The 22,222-nt window shown below is 39.8% G+C and overlaps 1 protein-coding gene across 1 annotated transcript; it reads right to left on the bottom strand.

The window, feature by feature from the left end:
• Positions 1–12,490: 12,490 nt before the first annotated feature.
• Positions 12,491–20,964, bottom strand: tsr1 (TSR1 ribosome maturation factor). The gene is made up of 15 exons (XM_017433779.3): positions 20,802–20,964; positions 19,767–19,870; positions 19,458–19,686; positions 19,185–19,319; positions 18,624–19,078; positions 18,189–18,333; positions 17,762–17,937; positions 14,732–14,946; positions 14,495–14,654; positions 14,299–14,409; positions 14,050–14,182; positions 13,275–13,391; positions 13,036–13,176; positions 12,871–12,945; positions 12,491–12,775 (listed from the first exon to the last, which is right to left on the bottom strand). Exons 1-15 carry the CDS (start codon positions 20,926–20,928, stop codon positions 12,597–12,599), a joined length of 2,502 nt encoding a protein of 833 aa, XP_017289268.1. The 5' UTR covers positions 20,929–20,964; the 3' UTR covers positions 12,491–12,596.
• Between the last annotated feature and the right edge of the window lie 1,258 nt (positions 20,965–22,222).

A 22,222-nucleotide genomic window follows, 5' to 3' on the forward strand; every position in this document is an offset into this window, starting at 1 on the left:
CGAGTGATTATGCCTCCCGCCCCCCACCACCCCCACCGCCACCCTCCCCTCCTCTCAGTTTCCTCTTCTTTCAGCCTCTTCCACACTCGGAATTTCTCACGTGTTAACAGCGGACACAATCTGACACTTCGGGCTGAGCTGGGGTCCGATCGGACCGAACTCACCGCCGGGCTCGGACTCTGAGCACGCGCGCAGCGACACCTACCGGCGGCTCGAGTCCACGGGCCTGACGGACCGGACGTCCTATGCCAGAGAGGAGCTGCGTGAGGCCAGTTTCCCTGGGTGAAAAAAGGCTGAGTTTTGAGTGGTGACATTTAGCTGTGAGACGATACGACGGGTAGCCTAATTAGACAGAATGTGGAAAAAAAAATACTGCAGATTTACAACTAAGACTAGCTCAGGTGCATGGGTATTCTAGAGATTCATGAGCAGGAGGTGAATAAGATTATTATGCAAAAGTCCTGTATTCCAAAAAAAAAAAAAAAAAATCAAAACATGCTCTTTAAGAAGTGGCTCCTTTCTTATCAGCAGTTTTTTTTTCTTTAAGTGTTGACTCTGGGGTGGACAATCCTGGTCCTGGAGGGCCACCATCCTGCATGTTTTCCTTGTTTCTCTGCTCCAACACACCTGATTTGAATCAATGGGTGATTAACAGGCGTCTGCAGAACAAGAAGAGGTGATTTAACCACTGATGTTGGAGCAGGGAAACAAGGAAAACATGCAGGATAGTGGCCCCCGAGGACCAGGGTTGGACACCCCTGCTCTAAATTAATCAATGGTTGAGTTTGAGTTGATTTAAGTGTTTTTTATCCTGCAGTAAATGCACTGAAGTGCAATAGGTTTTGTTTTTTTCTATAAAGTATAAAGTAGTACAAGTTAACGTACCCCTACACTGTCATGAGGTGAGAAAAACACAACCCGAAATGTAGGGCAGTTTACAGTACATGCCATCAGGATCAGCCAAGAAAACTCTAATGGGAGGGGGGATGAAATGACAAAACAAAGAGAAACAACATGGACCTGACAGACACCAAGGAGCTTATATAAACTAGGTGACTAGTGAGTGAGAACAGGTGGAGCTAAAAGCAAAACCTACTGAGGAAAACAATCCATCCATCCATTTTCTGTACCCCCTCATTTTTTTTATTTTATTCTGGGTTGCATGAGAGCTGATGCAGTCAGTCCAGCAGTCATTGCGTGAGAGGAGGGGTACAACCTGGACAGGTGTTTTTGTTGTTGTTGTTTTCTGAAAATATAAAAAAACAAAAACATTTTAAAGATACTTCCGATCGTTTGAAGTGGGGTTCTATGGAAAAGTTATAAACAATTATTACCTTACCTCTTGCAAATGTGTTTTTGAATGATCTCAGTTCGGAGAAATAGAGTTTATTTCTGTCCAGATTGATGAACTGACAGTTCATTTGAGTTGGTTAAAGTTTAAAGTGGATTGATGTTATTTTAAAACAACTGAAATCTATAACATTTCAAAAAAAAAGTTTGTGTCCCCATGTGAAAGTTTTAATTGTTTTTTGCATGTTATTGTGTTAATCAGGTTATATTTGCTTTTAATTTAAATGATGAAGCGATGACTTGTCTTTACTTCACCTTGTGCTCAAACTCACTCATATACAGTATAAGAAACACCTGACACAGTTGAGAGGCAGCTGAGGACTAAGGAACCAATGGGATGGCTGGTAAGTGGACAAATTATGTGAAGAAAAGGGAGTGTTAAAAAAAAGGTTGCTTCTTCCAGCTGCGATGCCCATAAATGGGGTCCACCAGTTTGTTAGCTCCCACTGAATACTGCTTTTAAAAACCATCAAGTCTTATCAGCTTTGGGACTCCTAGGCATCCTTGTTACCTAATTTTTAGTCACTTTTTTATTTTTATTGCTTTGACCTTTCAGTGTTTGCTGTTAGTGATTTTGTTCAATTTTAATCTTGCAATAAAATGTACCATGCCTTCAGTCTGGTTCCTTGGTTACCATAATTTGGTTTCTTTTTCTACCCAGTTTCAAAGAACCTCCATGTTACTTGTTATAAATGCAAAGGCTATTTTATAAATCTTTACACCACTGTCTCAGTTTTGCACTACACAGATATTTCTATTGTTTTTTGCAGGTGCGAAAAGCAGCAGCAGCAACTGTAGCATTTCCGGTGCAACCTGGGGCACTTCCAGCAGGAACAGCATGTCAGTTCAATCAAAACTAATTTGAATTTTTTTCCAAACTGAGGTTGTTCAAAGAGCTATCCTGTAAGATATTAATTGTTTATGACCTTTTCACAGAACTTAATTTCTAAAGATCTGAACTATCCCTTTAATCTCGTCCATGGACTGCATCCAGCTTTTTGTAAATATAAACTCCAGTTGATATTTAATCGTCAGCCTCTGGACTGATTGTGTGGGACAAACCTCACATTCAAATGTTTCCTCTCCAATCCAGTGGCGTTTCAAACCCCAGATTGAAACAAGTGAAATTAATTCTTTGACCATCACTCTGTTTGACACACAGCCGATCTAATCCAGAAAAAACACTCAACAGGCTGAGGCCTATTTATGTCTGTTTTGATCACAACAGCAGCTGACAATCACATAAAGTAAACAGTGTCTCTTCCTTTTCAAATTATGAGAGTTCAAGGTGCTGGTCGTGTGTCATTGAAATGGTGCGATCCACCCCAAGAGCCTGGTGATGTCGAGGAAGGTATTGTCTTTCACTTCCATGTTCCCTTGATGAACTGATGATAACCTCAGAGGTAAAGGCAGAGTTGTGGAGAAGAATAGATATCTTCTATCAAGGATGTGAGTGTTTCAATTCATGGTCCAAAATAACTTCTTCCAACCACGGAAGCGTGTAATGATTTATTGAGCTGCTGGTCAAGTCTTTTGGACAGGTGAATTTGTTTATGTAAGAATTTAGACAGATTTGATATATCGTAATCATGCCTGCAAGTGATGTTTAACACCATCAGTCTGAGGCTTTTAGAGCCTAATGGGATAAAATTGCCTTCCAAATGAAGGATTAGTCAAATATAGACTTTATGCTTTACAGGATGCATTTTAAAACCAATCCAAATGTAATGACTATAAATCCATTCAGGGTCAAATCTGTTTTTGTCAAACATATTTGTATCTGTTTTTACCATCATAACATGGAGCAATTCTAGGTTTTGAAAGAGTATTGTTTGTTACGAAGCTCTAAAACCATCGTAACTCCAGTTAAAAGTTTTTCAGATGTTAAAATTTAGCCATACGACATGAATAAATTATAAAAGCACAAAAAGCAAATGCATTTTTAATGGCATATGCTGTTTGGAGCACCATAATAGCTTTTAGAATCCAGTGGAAGGACATCCAGTCGCCAACACACACCATGAACAAATACAACTGAAGACAAATAAAATGGCTGAAATATGACTAACAGTGCATGCAGACTATATCTTAGATAATTAAAGAGCCGCCACAGACTCAAAAAGTCCCCAATTTGATTCCAGCTTGAGGGCTGTGTTGCATGCTATGCCCTCTTTTTCACCCCATATTTTCTGTCTGCATCCTCACTGCAGACTAATAAAAGTAGAAATGCTTCATAAACTCTTCGTTTTTATAAATATAGATGTATTGCCTGATTTGTTTAGTTTTGCGTGTCTCTGGGTGAAGCTGTTGTCTTCCCAGACATACTGTATCTCACTAATCAATCAGCCTCCCGAGGCCTGCGCTGGACATTAAGTTTCAGCCTGTCAAAACACAATTTAACATACTGTAATCTGGAGCACGGCAAACCTGAAGTGCTGAACTTCTGATGAACTGAAACAGCTTTTAAATTTCTGATTGTAAGCATTTATTCAATTAAAGCCGCAAAAGCTGAGCTCTAAGTGCAGCTCTGGGAGTCCATCCTGCGCTTTTCCCAAAGAGCAGCTCTCAGTCAGGGACCAGAGCTGGAGATAAGGCAGGCTGAGCAGCGAAATCCCTTAACAGCCTTTGGTCACACTTTAAATCACACACCTTCTCCACCATTTGTCCGAGAGCAAGAATCACAGGTTCTACAGGTGGCATTTATATCACTGGATCTTGATGAATATGAAGGGTTAAGTATTTTAAAGGACTGCAGCCAAATGTTTCAGACATCTGTGATCAGACATGTTGCAGGGTCACCGTGTCTCCGAGGCCCAAACCACCTCGTTTCCATGTAGGTTTTCAGTTATTGTTCCATTTCTGCCTGCCAGCAGAGAGACAGAGCAGGACTGAACAATAGACAGGACAGTCCAAAATAAATTTTATCACCTTCAAACAAATGTCCCACACGTTCTCACAGCCACACCACCTTCACTTTTCTTTCGTTCATTGTCATCAATCATCCCTCTTTACTTTCTTTCTTTCTTTCTTTCTTTCTTTCTTTCTTTCTTTCTTTCTTTCTTTCTTTCTTTCTTTCTTTCTTTCTTTCTTTCTTTCTTTCTTTCCAGAGGACAGGGCCACACATATCTCCAGATGATTGCTGTGACCGCCCCCACAATTCCAGACACACACACCCCTCAAGCTTCAGATTCCCTTTACCACCAAAAATTGAATGGTAGGCTCAACATTTACGCACAGACCTCTCTTAATTCATTGTAATGAGCACTTTTTTGACAGCTTTAGTGCACAGGCGTGCAAGGCATGTCATTTAAAAGAGTTGAGTTGTTGTGTGCATTTGGTCGCTATTCTAGTTTGCCCATCTGGTGGTGATGGACAATTATCATGCCATGATTAATGCCAAATAAGAAATACTTCACTTTTTTAAGTCACAGAGGGGAAGCATGCATGAATGCAAAACAGCTTGTGGTTTGTGGACACTCACTCCAAACCATGTGCTCATCTTTTCTTAATTTGAGTGAGATTTAATGCTGTTGTAGGTTTGAGTGCATGGTTCAACACGTAGTCATTGAAATTTACATGATAAATTAAAATTTTCATCCTCCGGAAAGCAGAAATGTAAATATTTAAAAAGATATATTTGGGATTTTAACATTTATTGCTTTTGGACTAAATGTTAGTTCACTTTATTGCCAAAATTAAAGCAATATCAGTTTTATATTGATTCAGTAGAAGTTACATTTAGCATCCCAGTTTACATAAAGCAAAAATTTTAAACCACCCTGAATTAATGCAAATGTATATCTCCTTTATGTATGCTAAATTTTCAGCTAAAAGCTCTTTGAAAATCACCTTGTTTGTGTTAAAATACTATTTAATTTTATTTTTGTAGAACTGTTAAAAAAAAGACCAAATTGTGTTTTATGACAAGCCGCTTGTAATAAGGTTCCTAAAGTTCCCAAGTTTAATTTGGTCAATTCCTAAATTGTTTCATCCTTTGAGATTAAGAGTTTTTTATGCATGAATGAGTCACAGGTCAGATGTAGGTGGCTTAACAAACTATAAAACATTCCTCTGAAAATGGTCAGGTACTGGACTGAAAATGAGTTAAAAAAGCACCAAAGTTAAAAAAATAAATAAAAACAATATAAACTAAAACAAAACAAAAACTTTGAAAGACCTTTAGAAAGCCTGAAGAAATGTTGCTCAATAATGCTTTGAAAGATTAGGAAAATATGTGACTTCTTGGAAGCAATTAAAAAAAAATTGGGATGACTCAAGACTTTTGCACAGTACAAATGATGGATTAAAGGAAGCTATATCATGAGCTGAAGCAGTGTCTATGGTTGATTGCTCACTATAGTCCTTTATAGGACTGGATCAAAAGTTCTATTAACTGAACCATTCTTTGGATAATTGCACTGTACACATACCAAACTCTACAGATAAAAAATCTGAGCGAATATTCTCCCAAAGTTCAGATCTACTGATGAGGCTCAGCCTGACAATCGTCCTGAACTGGTGGAGTTTGTCCAGTTGTCATGAAGCCACCAAGTTTAAACATTTCTTTGCTCTGCGAGAATTAAGAAATCACAGGTCATTTAATGTGACCAAAAACTCTGGAACACTGACAACTTGTTTGACAACGAATCTGCTCTTCTTTTAGCATTGATTTGAGTCTCCGCTGTTTGATCTGGCTGTCGCACAAAAATCTGAACCCCTGATCAACACTGTGATGCAGTTCTGTGGCTCAGCATGAGATGCATGATTTACTTAGACCATTTCTTGTCCCCATAGAGAAAAGTTTCACTGCCGACTATGATGGTTGTCTTGACAGATGTCCAGATCCTCCATAGAAAATCAGGGATCACTGATTAGTATGAAAATGATTTGAATCAGATGCTGTGGCTTCGCAGAGATCAGATCTCCACCCAGCAGTGCAAAAACATTCTCCCGTATCGTCAAATTGAGGGAATGTATTTTGGAAAAATGATGTGCTGTTCCATCGCTGCAGTAGGATTCAGTGTCAAAGAGCACCAAAGACCAGACGTTTCTGTCTGTGTGTGTTCTTGTTTATTTAGCAGACAGTTGCAGCCTCCCTATTAGGTGCAGAGCAGGTGTGTGTTTCTGCTGCAAGCAATTGTCTTCATTGCCAACTAGAGCAATAACACCAAAACAGTAAGTGTGTGGACAAGAAACCATTGCACACACAGTACCATTGAGTCAGCAAAATAATCAGTTACAACCATGTTAGGTATTTACTGATACTCAAATATCTGCACTAAACTGAAATAAGAAATACTTAAACAGGATAGGAAGCAGAGTGACCTTGTTTTACAGCTTTCCCTCTTAGGTTCAGCTATCTAAATATTTTAAAATGTATGTTTTTCTGTGCATGTGTTAGCGTCTGTGCAGCAGATGGCTGTCCGATGCTTGGTCTCTGCTCCCTGGTCTTTCCTCATTTGCCTCACACAAAGCGAAGCATTCCCCACTCTACCTCCACTTCCACCTCCTCATCTCCCCGTTCGTGTCTCACAGCGCACAGAAGGGAAAGAGTGAAACTAGTTTTATCGTGCATCCAAGTCGTGCCCCCTTCGAGCCCTCGTCCTTTCCCTCTGTTTCTCCTCTCCATTGACTAAATCACTTTTCCGGATTGATACTGCTGAAAACCATATGGCGTGTGACATCACCACGGCAGGAAGCAGCGAGAAGGGAATGATACAGCAGCAGAGAGATTGGCTTGTCAGGTCTCTGCAAAGTGAAGTCATCAGAAAGGCACTCTGGGAGGCCCATTATGGGGTGAAAGCAGAGAAGGCTGATTTTTTTTTTCTTTCTTTTTTCAGAATTAATTCCCACCTGGATAATCAGAGAAGCAAATGAGCGATACACCTTGAAGGGAATTTTGATGTAATCTGTTAACATGTCAGGTCATGGACTGCTGGCCTGTTGGGGTTTGTGTGTTTTTTGTTTTTTTTTTGCGTGCAGGTGCAGCTGCGGTGCTTTTCGTCCAAAGATTCTGAGAATCCCAGTGCAAAGTTTGAGGTATCTTAGGATGCCTTTATCACAGTGATGTGAAAAACTCGTGCAGATCATCTTCCTTCCAGTCGCTGGCAATCTGCTCACCAGGTTTTCAGTCTGTCACCCTTCAGCCCACCCTCTTTTGTTCTCTTCGTGAACTCGCGAGCTTTGTTGTGAGATCCTGGTCTCCATACCATCACTACCGACCCATCCAGCTCTTAATCAGATCAGCACACACGCACACACATAAACACTCAGTTAGCCACTCACGCAGTCAGCTTCTCTCTCTCTCTCCTTCAAACTCAAGTAACCTTTCGTCAGTGACAGACAATAAGAAAAGGCATTAGAGGAGAGCAGAAACAAGGGAAATAGGTGCTGAAGCAGCTGCGGTTTCAGAGCTGATCTTTGCACCCCCTGGCTGCACCCCCTCTCCACCTCCTCCCTGGCTCCTCCAGGGACGCAGGGCTTGGCCAGGCCCCAGGAACCAGGGAGTCAGGACCAGGCTGAGAGGGAGAGAAGGGGGAACAAAAGAGGGGAAGAAGAATATAACAAAAGAAAAACAAGGCAGAGCCAAAACTAAGTATTTGCAGGCAGAAATGGGAGCGCAAACAATATGTTCATGAGTTTTACTTTTTTAAGGGCACAAGGTTTCATATTTGTAAAAAATATATATATTTAGACACTTGTTCAACTTTTAAAATCGTATGCTTTCACTTGATAATTTTTAAATAAATTTAGCTCTGGATTGTTTCATATTTAACTATGTTGAAGATAAAAGTAAACTACTTTTCCTATTCTTACTCAGATGTGTACACTTTCGATATAAAACCACTTTTCAACACATTTCTTTCCAACATTCACATCATCGGGTGGCATTTGGAGCGAGTGCTAAACAAAAAAAAATGTGGCCTCTTTTCATAAGTTTCACTTACAAAACTTTAGGAATACTTAAGCTAATAATAAACAAATTTGCAAATGATTCAAAAGTAAAAAGAAATTGAAAAAAAAAAAACCTTACCTGAATCAAACTGACAAGTCCGTTGTTTTAATAAAAGATCAATTCTGATTAAAAGCATCTAATCTTCCTCACTGCAGGTCCAGATTGTGGTTGAGAAGAATAATATTCTGGATTTGTTAAAGTAATGAAACTTAACGGTGAATTATGGTCAGAAATCACCTACTTTGTAATTTATTGTTACACATACCTTCAGTGTTAGCCCATGAAAGGCTCATGCGTTGATGTTTTTGCCAACATGGAGTTAATTGAAGGATATTTCAGAAGTATTTTCTTTCCTTTGAACACATCACAGCAGCTGGTTCCTGCTGCTTCATTTAGATTTCACTTTGATTAAGTTTTTCAATAACATATTGGAGAATCTTTCAGCGGTTACACAATGATTGATTGATGCTCTAAATCTACAGGGATCCCCTGAAGTTGCTTGAAAGTGTTAAAAAGATAGGTGGCAAATTAAAGGAAACAAAACTAAGGTGTTTGGTTACCATGTGCCAGAAAACTATTTCAGATATTCCAGCATTTAATGTTTTAATGATGAAGTGAAGACTGGTGTCTAACAAGTCGGTGCAAAATCTCACAGGTGTTCAACTGGGTTGACCTCAGGTGACTGGGAAGACCACAGGCAGCCACAAATATCATTTCCGTACAAATCTGATCAAATCTTTATGCTAACCCAGTCACTTAGTGACTTTTTGGGTCCTATTTTTGGGGGCATATACAAAAGAAAAGGAGAGGAAATGTGAACTAAAAAGGATGAGTGTGATGAAACAGAAACTTTGCATGAATTTGTTGTGATTTTTTTTTACCTCAGTATAAATGGACCCAACAGTGCCAATCAAGGTCAAAGTTTAAACCCTCCCATGGCCTTACAAGAGCTTCTCTACCTCTCTTTGTCTCGCTCTCTTTTGAGAGCTTCAGGAGGGTTAAAGGGATAGTCGGGTAATTTTTGAAGTGATGATCTGTCAAACAGTTATTAACAGTACCTTAACAACCATGACATCAGTCATAAAGCATGGAGCATGGAGAAAAGGGCAAGTCTTCCTCTAGGCTGGGCTAATGACTAGCCTGTTTTATATTATTCTGAGGGGGTTATAAAACAACTTTTTCTCAAAAACAACATACTGGTGTGAAATGTACAAATGTATGTGTGCAGAGCATAGACGGTTATATTAAACTAAACAAAAAAAAAGTTTAGAGGTTTAATATTAGCTAAGGTAGTGCTCTTTTACACTGGTGTGTAGTTTGTGAGGAAAAGTTATTTTATAAGTTAAAAAAAACACTTGTTTGACTATCCATTAGTCTAGACAAAGACTTTTACCTTCTTCTCTATTCTCACTTCTCCATGACTGATGTCACTGTTGATAAGGTACTAACTACTGATAACTATAGAACAGAACATCACTTGAAAATGACCGAACTATCCCTTTTAAAGTTTGTCTCGTATACATAGATTAAATGAAAATATTAAAAACCTTTTTGTACACATACTTTGAGGTAGCACTCTACTTCCTTGGACTCAGCCATTTGCAGTGACTACATTTATTCTCACACCGCTGTTAATGCATGGCAAGTGGCAAAAAATGTACTTCTCATATAATGTTCTTTTCTGAAATCAATTTCTGTGGTATTATTTCACCATTCACTGAGGATTTAAAAATTAATAGCACATGAATAGATAACACCTTGGCCGAATTGCTTCATTTTAGATGTCAAAAGCACTTGTAATAAGTCAGCTTTAATAAGTGCAGAAATGGAAAGTTTTCTTGTAAGAGTGAGGATGGTGCAATTTGTCATGGCTGTGCCTGCAGAAGGCTCATCCTTTAAATGTGAGAAAAGCTTATCAGCTTTGTGTTGTTTTGTGTTAACCTATGGCTTTACTGGTAGCCTGATTAAACATGCAGGAGGTCCAGATCTGCTGTGTATGACTGAACCCAAATTGTAATCTGCCCACCCTTCCTGGCCTTGAGTCCTGGGTTGCATTTGAGGTCTATTCCCTCTCTCTTCTCCCCCTCACCAGTCTGTGTTTTATGGGCTGTGTGCTGCGGTGCAGTGACCTCCCTCTCACCCCGGTGCCACCCAGCCGGTGCAGGAATCAGGCACGTAAGGCCCCTGCCAAATCCCCAGTGCGCCACATCTGCAATCCATAAACGCCAGCCACTCTCACTCTCCTACTCCCTCACCCACACTGCCTCGCACTCATCTATTTCACTCTCTGTCACCCTTTCTCACCCACTAGCGTTTTATTTTAATTTAGTAAGTCTGCAAACCCCCCCCTTTCCACATTCTTTTCACTGTGTCCTCCCTGCACTTCTGGTTTTATTCATTCGGAGCATCTTCCCTTATCTCTCCCTCCGCTCCCCTGCCCCCCCTTTTTTTTCTCCTTCCGCTTCTTTATCCACATCCAATGGAAAAATCTCTCACCCATTATATCTTCGGGGAGAGCCAGCTAAGTGTGGTGGCAGTGAGCTGGGAACCACAAGACATTCCTGATCCAAACAGCACTAAGTCACCGGCGTTTGTGTCCTCTGACGATAGCGTGTGCCAAACACACACTTCACTTATGGGCTGGAGTCAGTCTTACCACGTCGCTGTTGGTCCCAAAGCAGCTAAATATTTATCTCTTTTAAATTGATAGTGTCAGGAAAAATGTAAAGTATGAAATCTAAATTCAGCTCCAATTTTTAGTGTTACTGAAGAAACACAAGGGGGGGCTCTGAGACCCCTCACCCATATCCCTCCCCATCAGTCTTTACAAGATTTCTTCAACACATTAGTTACTTTAAAAAAAAAAAGAAGCAAAAAGTAAAGGGAAATAAATTGAGTGTTAACAACAAAACAGTCCAGAGCTCCCAACTTGCCCCCTATGTGCAGTGTAGACATTTGTCTTTCTCGATTCTATTATCTTTTTTTTCCCCTTCTTCCACTGTAATCAAATAAAAATGAACAGCGTGAACTTTAGCTCTCCTCCTTTTCTTGGATCCCGTTCTCCTCTCCATCCCCAAAGTCTTCACCTTCTGGTTTCCCAGACATATTGGCATGTCTCTGTGGTGCAGTCCTGATTCACAGTCCGGGGGATGAATCATGTTGCTGCAGGCATGCAAGGGCTCAGTTTTTATGATAAATATTGCATGTCATAAATCAGTGTTTTTCTAAGCAAAAAAAAAAAAAGTACAGGGCAGGAAAGGACACAAAATTGTGGAGTACTTCAGCTTGGGTTTCAAAACAACAGTGAGGTCGTGATCTGAGAGTGTGTGTGTTGAATGGATCGGAGAAGAGTGCTATAGGTCAGGGTGAGACCACCGCGGAGAAACAAAAAGCCATGTGTGTAAAACTGCTGATAGGAAGCAAAAAAACATCTAGATTTTTAATGTCCATAATGTGGTAAACTCTACTTACAGAGAGTGTGTGGAAAAAAAAAAAAAAATTACGTTAACAGTTATTTTCTCCCGCCCTTATCGCTGATGTAATGTTGGCATTACCATTTATTTTGAAACAGCTTAAATGGCTAATCTTGTATTTTGGTCTATTGTAGTTTGATGTATTAAACACACTCTGGAGCTAGTGATTTATTACATCCTGATAGCCTTTTTTTTTAAAGTAAAGTCCACTGAAGCATGTTTGCGATAAAAGATATATAAATAAACCTGACAGCTGTTATTTGTCCAAATTCAGAAAAATAATTCGTTGATAGATTGCAGACAAGACGCTGCGCTTGAAGTACAACATGGGAGTTCCTGGTCCATGATTACACTTCCTCAAATATAACCTCATCTACATAATTATTTTGTTCTCATTCTTACATTTTAATGCAGATTCAGGAATTTGGCAACACGAGCTTGACTTCAAAGAAAGCAAATGATGCACGAATGGATGTTAGAATTATTACAAGTTGTGGTAACAGCACTTGGAGTTGTTTAATCATTAAGTACTTAATGTGAACCGTGTTTTGTTTATTGGAAGCTGTCTTTTTTTTAAACCTTTTCTGATGATGGTTAGTAACGCAATATTATTATTACCTATTCATGACTGCCATCTAGTGGCCAAAGCAAACTTAGCAGGAAGTTGAAGCAACGCAGAATGTGGTGAACAATTAAACAGAAAATACTATGATTTTATATTTTCTCAAATATTTAATATATTTATTGAAAAGTGTCATGTTATTATGTTTAGCTGAATACACGTCTTGTTTCTCTCAAACTGCTGTGTCACTCTCTCACTATTCCATGTCCAAGTCATCAAATTCAACCGTAACCTCCTTCTTGAACCAAGGTAACTGTGAGGGCACAAATGGGTCATACGTCCAGCGAGGATACACCCTCTTGTACAAATTCATCAGAACAGTGTCTTGAGAGCGCAGCTGGTTATCAAAAACACACTTCATGTGACCGTGTGTTCCTGAAAATGTTAAAGAAAAACAATTAAACCTCACACAGGAAGGCTATTGTTTAAAGAAGCAGCAGAAAATCAGATTTGCTTTCCAGTTTCCTTACCTAAAGCCTCCTTGATGTGGCCCCTCCGACCCCATTTTGTCCTCAGCTCCACGGGTTTGAACCACATGATGTCATCTGTCACGGAAACGAACAGAAGAGGATTAAAGTCTTGCCCGAGTCGCACAGGATTCTGTTAACCCCAGTAAAGAAAGCACATCCTCTCACCCCTGTTAAAGAACATGTAACGAACAACAGCTGAACGCCGGTTAATTTTAAACGGGTGACCACTCAGCACGATCCTCTTGAGCACAACGCGCTGAGGGTCACAGCTGAGCAGACTGCCCGTCGCCACCAGGTCCTGGACGCCTATGACGGCATAAAATGAAGAACGAGCTCAAATGCCAGGGCAGAACGTGAAAGCATATTTTTAAAAAATTATAAAAATAAACAACTTAAAACCTGACCATCGTTCCTCTGTTTGAAGAGCAGCACTCCTGCAGGAGGGAAGGTGATGGGGGCGTACACTGACACCACGGTGGGGGCATCTGGCCTGAGGAAGCGCTCCATCTTATGCTTATCCGCTGCAGAACAACAGTAACACACACTCAATAAGGGATTTGTTCTCCATAGCCAAAAAAATCTGATTGGACTTCTATTTTTACCCCCACATGAAATGCAGAAAATTAAATTTTGACTGATGTTGTTGAATAACATTTTGTAACTGCCCATGTTGAAGGTGATAATATTTTTGTCTCAATCTGTGTGTGTGTGTGTGCATGTGCACGTTTTTCTGTAGCATCAGTAAAATATCTTTGAGTGTACATCTACAGCTCATCTTTTGAAGTCAACTCAATTCAAGATGGCTGCCTCAGTCATGGCTACAAAATGACTCAATTCAATCAATTTTACAGCTACTGAGCTAAAATTTGGTGTGGTAGTAGCTGAGGGTCACTCTCAAAACATACTTTAAGCACTAACAGATCACATGAGATTGTTTATAACGTTTGCAAGCTTTAACTCCCCTCCTTCTCAACATAAGATGAGCTTAGTCTAAAACTCTGGCGTGAAAGGTGGTGGGCCATTTGCGTGCCTTCAAAGAATGCTAGGCCATTCATTTGGATATGTTCTGTATTAGGACTTTGGGACATGCCCAGAAAAAGGATCAGAATTTTATTGCAAGAAGACAACACCAACTGTAAAATCACTGAAAACAAGATTCTCGAATAACAGATGTTCTACCTGATGTGTGCTGAGAGAATATAGGCGAGGCCCGGAATCTCCGAAATCCACAGTGAAACACAAGCTCTTCTTTGGATTTGATTGGCTCGGTGTTGCTGGGGTGTCTCCTCACCAGGACGTGCATCACTGACATCTGTTCACAGTAAGAAAAATAATGAGACCCGAAAAGGCCTGTCACAAAAATAATGTGCGGCGTGTGTGTGTGTGTGTGAGACGGTGCACCTAACGGAGGTTTGGAGATAATAATACCTTCTGCTCATGAGGCAGGAGAGACACCAGCAGCAGAGGTTTGCCAGACTGGACGCTCTCCATCACAGAGGACGGAACGTCGACGACGTGCAGCGTGACAAACCAGCCAACCTGAAACGGAGAGGTGAAAGTGGGATAGAAGCTTCAAATATCCAACAAGAATTTTATTGCTGATAAAGTTGCTTTTGTTTAATACCATTGCTCCCTCCTCCTCAGCTGCAGCCTCTGCCAGGATGCGTCGACGAGTGCGTTCAAAACTCTGGAACTGGAAAATGCGTGAATAGTCGAGAGGTAAGTTCTCCATGGGGTCCCACGGTGAGGACCGGAAACTCTTCAGGCCCCTGTAGCGCTGGAACCTGGGAATGAAAACATAAATATAACACGAACGGTGATGATTCTGACGTCATTGGCAGCGCTCAAACCACAAAAGTACCTCATTCTAGCAGCCGTGCCCATGGGCGTGTCCACCTCATCAGGAAACATCGCATGGGATCGAGCCTCTCTGTGGCGTCGCAGGCCTTCTTCTTCTGCTGCTTCATCCATGTGCTCATCGTAGCGCTGATCTGCCCCAGCTCGCTCTGTGGAGCACACCTCCTCTTCCTCCTCCTCACAGTCTTCCTCATCTGAAGCACAGCATGAATCAGGCTCCTAAAGAGAGGAAGTGATGCATGTCTGATGAAATATCCCAACATTCTGAGCACATCCTGCTAATCGAAGTCGGAATAAAAATACAACCAGCTCTCTCACTGTAAACACTTTGATTGAAGTGACCAAAAATGACAATAAAAAAAAGCATTTTTCTCCCCTTCATTGTGTGAATAACAAGAACTACTTTATTTCCCCATCATCATCATAAATGGAGCATTTTATGAATAAAAAAATGGTGTTAGAATACTTAATTGAGTGTCTGAAGAACCTACTTAAAACATTTGAATACCACAAACATATCACTTTGCTTACAGCCGCTGAGATCTCAAAATATCTCTGAGTTGTTCTGATATGCAAAGTGCTGCAGCACAGGACTAACACAGAGTAGACTTATCCAGCCTTTTTCCATTTCACCTCCCAACTTCTGATTTAAACCATGCTATATAGGGGACAATCAAAACTCTTGCTTTTGTGTTTTTGCTATGTAGTGAACATATTTTAACAGGTGTATATAGTCTTCATTTGAGAAACACATTGTGTAATAATGCTCAACCACTACTTTTTCTAATGTTGTATACTCCAACCAGAAGATTCAACCTATTACTGCTGGGGTATTCTGATTTCCTCCCATGTAGCATCAGAAGCTCAACACAAAAAAAACTGTTAAAGAACACGAGCCTCCTTTTGTGTAGTTATAACATCATTTCATATCAAAGATGAAAACATGGACAAGGAAAGATTCATTTTTGAGGCTGAGGAGTCTCCAGGAATAAAGGACAAAGATCTGGTCACTATAAAGACCATTTTAAAAAGGATATTGCTTAAGAGACTGGCCATTCTGGGAAAAAAAAAAAGAAATATGCTCGAAGCTACTATTTGAAGTTGTTGTCTGTGTTGCTGCAGCGCACTTCAGCCTGTAGTTTTAGTGGTTTTAATTGTAACACCACACTGTAATGTTCGTGGTGTTTTTAGCTTAATGTTGACCTTCAAGTGGCAACAGACAGAGATGTTCTGGTTATAGAAGATTACCAAATTACAACTTTATTATGACTTGTGTTTTACAAGTCGGAAAGTTACGTCAGTGTTAAAATTTGCTTTACACTGCTTTTAATTTCTGCAAGCTGAATGCATGACTCAAACCAAGATAGCTTAAAAAAAATAACTGGTACCAACTTTTTTTGGACCAAATTTGAGAAAATTCAAACATGTTTTAAAAGAAACTTCACATCTACTTATAATACCATGCAGTTGCACATACAGTTCAACACTGTGACATAATATTATCAACAAAATGCAGTTTTAATCATTCTGAATGAAAATAAAAACCTCAAAACTTAAATTAATTTCTACAACCAGTAGTGGACCAAAATACACTGAGGAGTGTGTTGTTGCTGTTGTTTCCAGTATTCATTTCTGAATTTTAGCCTCAGTATTTGATAAACATGCACGCTGTAAACAGAAATGCATTCAGAAACATTCCAAGTATAGAAACTGTAATTGTAATAACACCAAACATAACCAAGACCAACTCAGAGGCAATAAACAAACTGTGTTTGTTTATTCAAACATGTTGTTTGTGTAGGAGCGGTTCCTCCAGAGTGGATTTGTTTGAGGTGCTCTTTAGAAGGGACAGGCATAGACTTGAAAGTCAGAAAACTTCAAGGCACAGTCTAATAAAATGCCTTAATTTTCACCGCGTGGTCATGTTGACCTATAAATCTCTGACGCATTTTGGCATACGAGCTTTTCCTTAGGGAGTGTGTTTGTTTATTGTCAAAATGTAATAATAGCATCTGCGTCTGCATGTGTGAACAAGATAAGACTTTCCCAGACCTCAACCTACGGGAATCCCTGCTTTGCATACATTTAAATGTGGTGCTTTGCCAAGTGTGGAAAGTAAGGACAGGGCAGGACATCCTTCCTTATCGCAGCATCGAGAAATTCAACTTCCACTTGCGATTGATTTATGTGAGGAAACGATCCTTCAAAGAGGACATGCTACACAGTGGTCGCTCGCCTGGCAAATTACAGGAGAAGCCAGACACAAGAGCGGAAAGCACGCAGTGTGGGATGGATTCACAACCTCTCCAACATCCATGCTGCAATAATAATAATCATTATCATTTGAAGTAACCGTTCCCCTATTGTTACCATCTCCCAAATACGTATTTCTGTGCGCTAACCTCAACATCAAATGCATGCGATTAACAATTACAAATCCTAATGAACCCGTTTCATAAGGAGAGCCCCCCCCCGGACGCCTTTTCAAGCAGAGCTGGAAATAAATAAATGGCTGACCCCCTCCCTTCGTCCAGACAGGAAGTTCTGTTCACAAGACAGGAAGACAGGAGGCTTCTCTCGGGACTCGAGCCTCCAAACACTATTGTTGTGGTGTGGTGAGCAGCCTGGCACTGCAGGCGGGAGACAGACGCAGAGAAAACAAACAGTGCCTCTCGGCAGCTAGGTGCACTAACCGTGGGTCACGTATGCATCATTCCAGCGCTCGAACCGCAGATGCTTCAAGGCTTCTGCACAGATTACTGTCCTCATCATCCTCCAATTCATTACAATGGCTAACATTAGCAGCACTGTTGCTATAACAACAAGGTGCAAAGAAACACACGCAGCCTCAAGGTGCGTTCAGGTTGACAGAAAAAATAAATTAAATAGGTAGTCATTATCATGCTGTTTGAATCTAACTCATTGGGAGGGTTTTGTGACAGTTGTACAGATAAAAATTACAAAATGAGATTTTGTGATTTGCAACTAATTTGATCTTTTCTCACTATCGTCTGTAAAAGTCTTCAGTATGTACCTGAGAGTCATCCTCATCGCCTTGATCCATGACTTCATCCATTATGTCATCATCATCATCATCATCACTGCTTTCTTCATCTCTGTCATCGTTCTCCTCTTCATCGACGATCCACGTGGCCTGGTAGTCTGATGTTCCTTTGGGGACTTTCATCATTCGCTTATTCTTTCTGGCCTCTGAACAACAAACAGAAAACAGCCAATAAAAGTTATTCATTTGATATTTTTGTGGCAAGTTAAAACATTTACCTCTAGAAACGACTATTTTATTTGTTTTCAGCAACTCTGGGGACTGCCAAGGTGACATATTAGATCGATGACATGTTTTATTTCATTACATTAGCTTAAACTGTTTTGACAAGAGTGAGACTTCATTTCCTTCCATGTTTCTATCATCTCAAAATGTTGTGTAGATTTGATTCGTTCACCTTCTGCTTCCATCAGTTCTGTTTCTGTTGGCCAGGTCTGCTCCCCATCCATCGGGTCCACCTCGGCCTCTGATTGCAGACTCTCCTGGCAGGCAGGGTCTGCTTTCATGAGCACCCGGATCGGAACCTCATTTTCACCCCCATCCTGCGGCACACAAAGATGATGAGATAAATGGGAAGATATTCATCTAGCTGCATGGTCAATTCTAAAAGCAGAGAGTGGTAAAAACCCAGTGACAAACACACACGCACAGGGCTAATTTGCCTTCCAAGGAATCAGACAGTTTGCCTTAATTGATCATTAATTACCAACACTATTCAAGCATCCCTCCCCATGTTTTTGCCTTAAAATATTCAGATGTTTATGGGTTTTGGTTGCACTCTGAAGTTCTTTGTAAGCATTAACTTCAACTACAAAAACAGGAAAACGCTCACCTGCATTTCAAAGTCACCTCCTTTGCCCGGCTTTCTCGTTCTGGCTGTTGTTAAGTTGAGAGGAAGAGGGTCTGGTGGAGCATCCACCTGACTGAGCTGAAAGTCTCCATGCCCGGTGATGTGCACAAGTCTGTCAACCTGCAGAGCCCGGCCACGGACGTACCCGGAGACACGGAGAGTGCCCAGACCAGTGGGCCCACCGCCCGTCTCCTCAGAAGGGCTGTTGGGTGTAAAAGTGACGTGTTGTGCTACAAGATGGGAACGTCTGGAACGGAACCCCAGCTTTCTTTGTTTCTGACTGCCAAGGTGTCTGAGAAGAAGGGTGGCATCCTGTTCTGAGTCCAGGGGGAAAAGACGGGCATCAGGGAACCTAACTTCCGTGATCTTTAACAATGCTCTTCTGGATTCGACTCTCTTCTTCACAGGAATGGTAGACACACCCTGACAAACCAGCGCTACGGGGGGGTGAGGAAATTTAAGAGAAAGGGGACAGATCAGAAAATTAACTGTGTCAGTGTAGAGTTTTGAAAAATCACATATTTGGTCCAAATTTAAACTCACCATGGCTAGGGAGGCCCTGAGCAAAGAGACAGGAGAGACAATGGTCTCCATAGGTGTCCCAGCCTTCAGTAGAGTCCAGCACAAACACAAGACTATCTGCAGCCTTCGTCACATCCAACAGGGAGTGCATGTCAGCTATCCAAAGAAAGAAACAGCAGCTTCAGGGTAAAAAAAAATCTACCACAGGGTTAAACATATAGCCATTTCATTTCTCTGACTGAACTCGTTTGACTTCCATTAAAACAACAGCTATCATGCATTCGACAAACTTACCTGTGCTCATGTTTAGAAACATGAACCTTTGTTTAAAGCGAGGCAGAATCAGTCCAAAGCTGTCACTGACACCACTGATGCATTGCTCTTGATGCACAATGCCCCCGGCACCTTTTCCACGTAGCAGTTTGGTAACAGCTGCAGCATCAGCTCCAGCATGCAGGGAAACCACAACCACCAAATGTGGAGGACCGTCCCTGGTGCCCAGACGACGCTTTTCTGTCAGGACCTAAAGGAGCGAGAGGCATGAGAACTGCAACATCAAACAGGAATATTATAATACTGTAACTAAAGTAATATAAAACGTACCATGTCTTTCTTATTTTTGCGTATCTGGTTTGCTGTGTGTCTTCTGTCCAACTTCTTTTGCTCCTTCCTCTGTTTTTTGGTAAGCGTCGTCACTGACACTCTCCCTGTGAGTCAGGTCAACAAAAAATAGATTACTGCATTTTTTTTCTCTTTTTGTTGTTAATGAGATTATTACATGTTCAAAAACTGAATGTGTTAAAACGTAATAAATAAAATAATAATATACCCTATTCTAGTACTCTCAGTTGTTGGGGTTTACATCCCAGCATCTAGAAAACATGATCAAGTTTTATGCAGGTTCTACAATAAGATAAATGCAATATAAAATAAATTGCACTACACTTTTTTTCAACAAATTAAGGGCGACTGTAGCTGTATGATTCTTATATATTGTATTTGATTGTAGATTTATTGTTGTGATCGTTGTTTTGTGATCAAACTTAAGCCAAGATTTTGCTACCAGGTGGTCTCACATTTGATTGGAGAATAAGATAAGATAAACTTTATTGATCCTACAATGGGAGAAATTTGCACGTTACTGCAGCTCAATACAGAAAGGTTGAGATGAAAAAAAAAACACTATGCACCTATAATAAATAGAAATGCACATCTACACATTAGTGTGTATATATATATATAGGTACACAAAGTTCATGATTACTAATATTAGGTTCTGTGACTGGAAAGAAATTGTCATAACATCACCCCATCCACCATTGTGCCTGACAGGTGACAAAATCTATTTACACTGATGTGCTCAGCTTATGATTTTACCAAATGAGTGCTGTGCATTATGTCAATTCATCTCAGCAATGAGCTTATCTGTCCTTTATACAGAAATACAATCAATTCGTTTAAAAAAAATCCTTAAACATGACGTTCATGAAATAGCTTACAGAAAAAGGTGTGCTTTAACACAAAAAACACAATTTGCACAAACCATATCCAACCTCTCTAAGCTTTTATTGAGCACACGTGTTTCCAGACGCAAAAAGAGTCACAAGCTAAGCTAAATAATAATTTATCGTGACTTACCTTTGTTTTCTCTCTCAATTTCCCCTTTCGCCCGGTGTTTACCATGTTTGTGCTCTTTATTCTTCTGTTTGTATATACCGGGTCTGTGGCCCTGTTGTTTTTCTCCATTTGCTGCCATATTCACCATGTGCGAATGGCAGCTAATCTACTTCCGCACTTTCTCTGACGTCATAGCGGAGGTGTGTCTTCTGATTTTCCGGAAACTGTTTTGTTTTTTTCAAAATAAAAGCCTAAAATTTGATTGGTTAATGCTTTTACACTGTAAATCCATAAGAACGTCAACAAACTTTTTTTCTTTTAATACATTTTTGTACTTTACCCTGAAAATAAACTTTTGTTTTTACTTTTTCTAGGATACTTGTTTTACTTACGAGGAAAAGGATGAAAAACATGTGTTTGTAATCAAGTGAAAAAACAAAAAAACAGATGCCTTTTTGTTCTAACTTTAAACAATAAAACAAAATGTGAGAGCATTCTTTGTTGTGTTGTAACTTTTATGGCTCACCATGACTCCTTTTTGTAATATAGAGGTTTGCAAAATATATGGTACCACAGTTTGTGAAGAAATTAGGACTATAAATTCAAATTTGTATTCGATTCCAGAAATTCATAAAACATACACCTGACTTGGTCATTAGAAGGTAGCTTTATCACATGATGTCTTGTGTCATACACAGTTTTTAAAACATTTATTTAACATTACCATTTACAACTTTTTAATTGTTTTTAGAAAAGAATAGTTGTTACGAATCTGTTTTCTGGTATCCCAATTTAAAAAGATTAAGATAAGCATATTATCACCTCTAATTTAGCAACATTCAGTTTGACTATTTGGAGATGTAAAAGATCCACTTTTCAAGGTTTTGATGAACATTGATGCACAACTATACCACCATGGTGCTTTTTCAACAGTGTCATAAAAATTGATATTAATAAAGATTAAGCCTGATTAAGAAAGAGCAGCAGTGTTCCTAGGTTGATTATAGTTTTGTTGTTTTTTTTTATATTTTTGTATGGCAAATATTTAGTTTGTCTGTATAGATTCAGTGAGGTGATTACAGAATCGTGTCTGTAAAAGAAAAGAAAAAAATACTCAAATGTTCAAAGATTATGACCACACAATACTGCTTTTTTACTGTCATGTGTAAAACCAAATTTGTTAAGGATTCTCTGAGCCTTTAAGTTGCATTATGCAGTTCTACCATAGGTGAGCACATCCAAGACTTTTTTTTACAGTTCTTTATAGATGTTATTAATGAACTTAACAAAATAGATTGACACCATCTTCACTAAGTTGTGAACTAATTCCATCATTCTATGCTGCTACACATGGATATCTCTTTTGAGGTCTTAATACTGAAATTGATGCTGTTTGGTGTTTAAGTATAACAATGCACAGATTTTTTTTCACATATTGTTGT

Source organism: Kryptolebias marmoratus, linkage group LG2, assembly GCF_001649575.2.
Source record: "Kryptolebias marmoratus isolate JLee-2015 linkage group LG2, ASM164957v2, whole genome shotgun sequence".
NCBI lineage: Eukaryota > Metazoa > Chordata > Actinopteri > Cyprinodontiformes > Rivulidae > Kryptolebias > Kryptolebias marmoratus.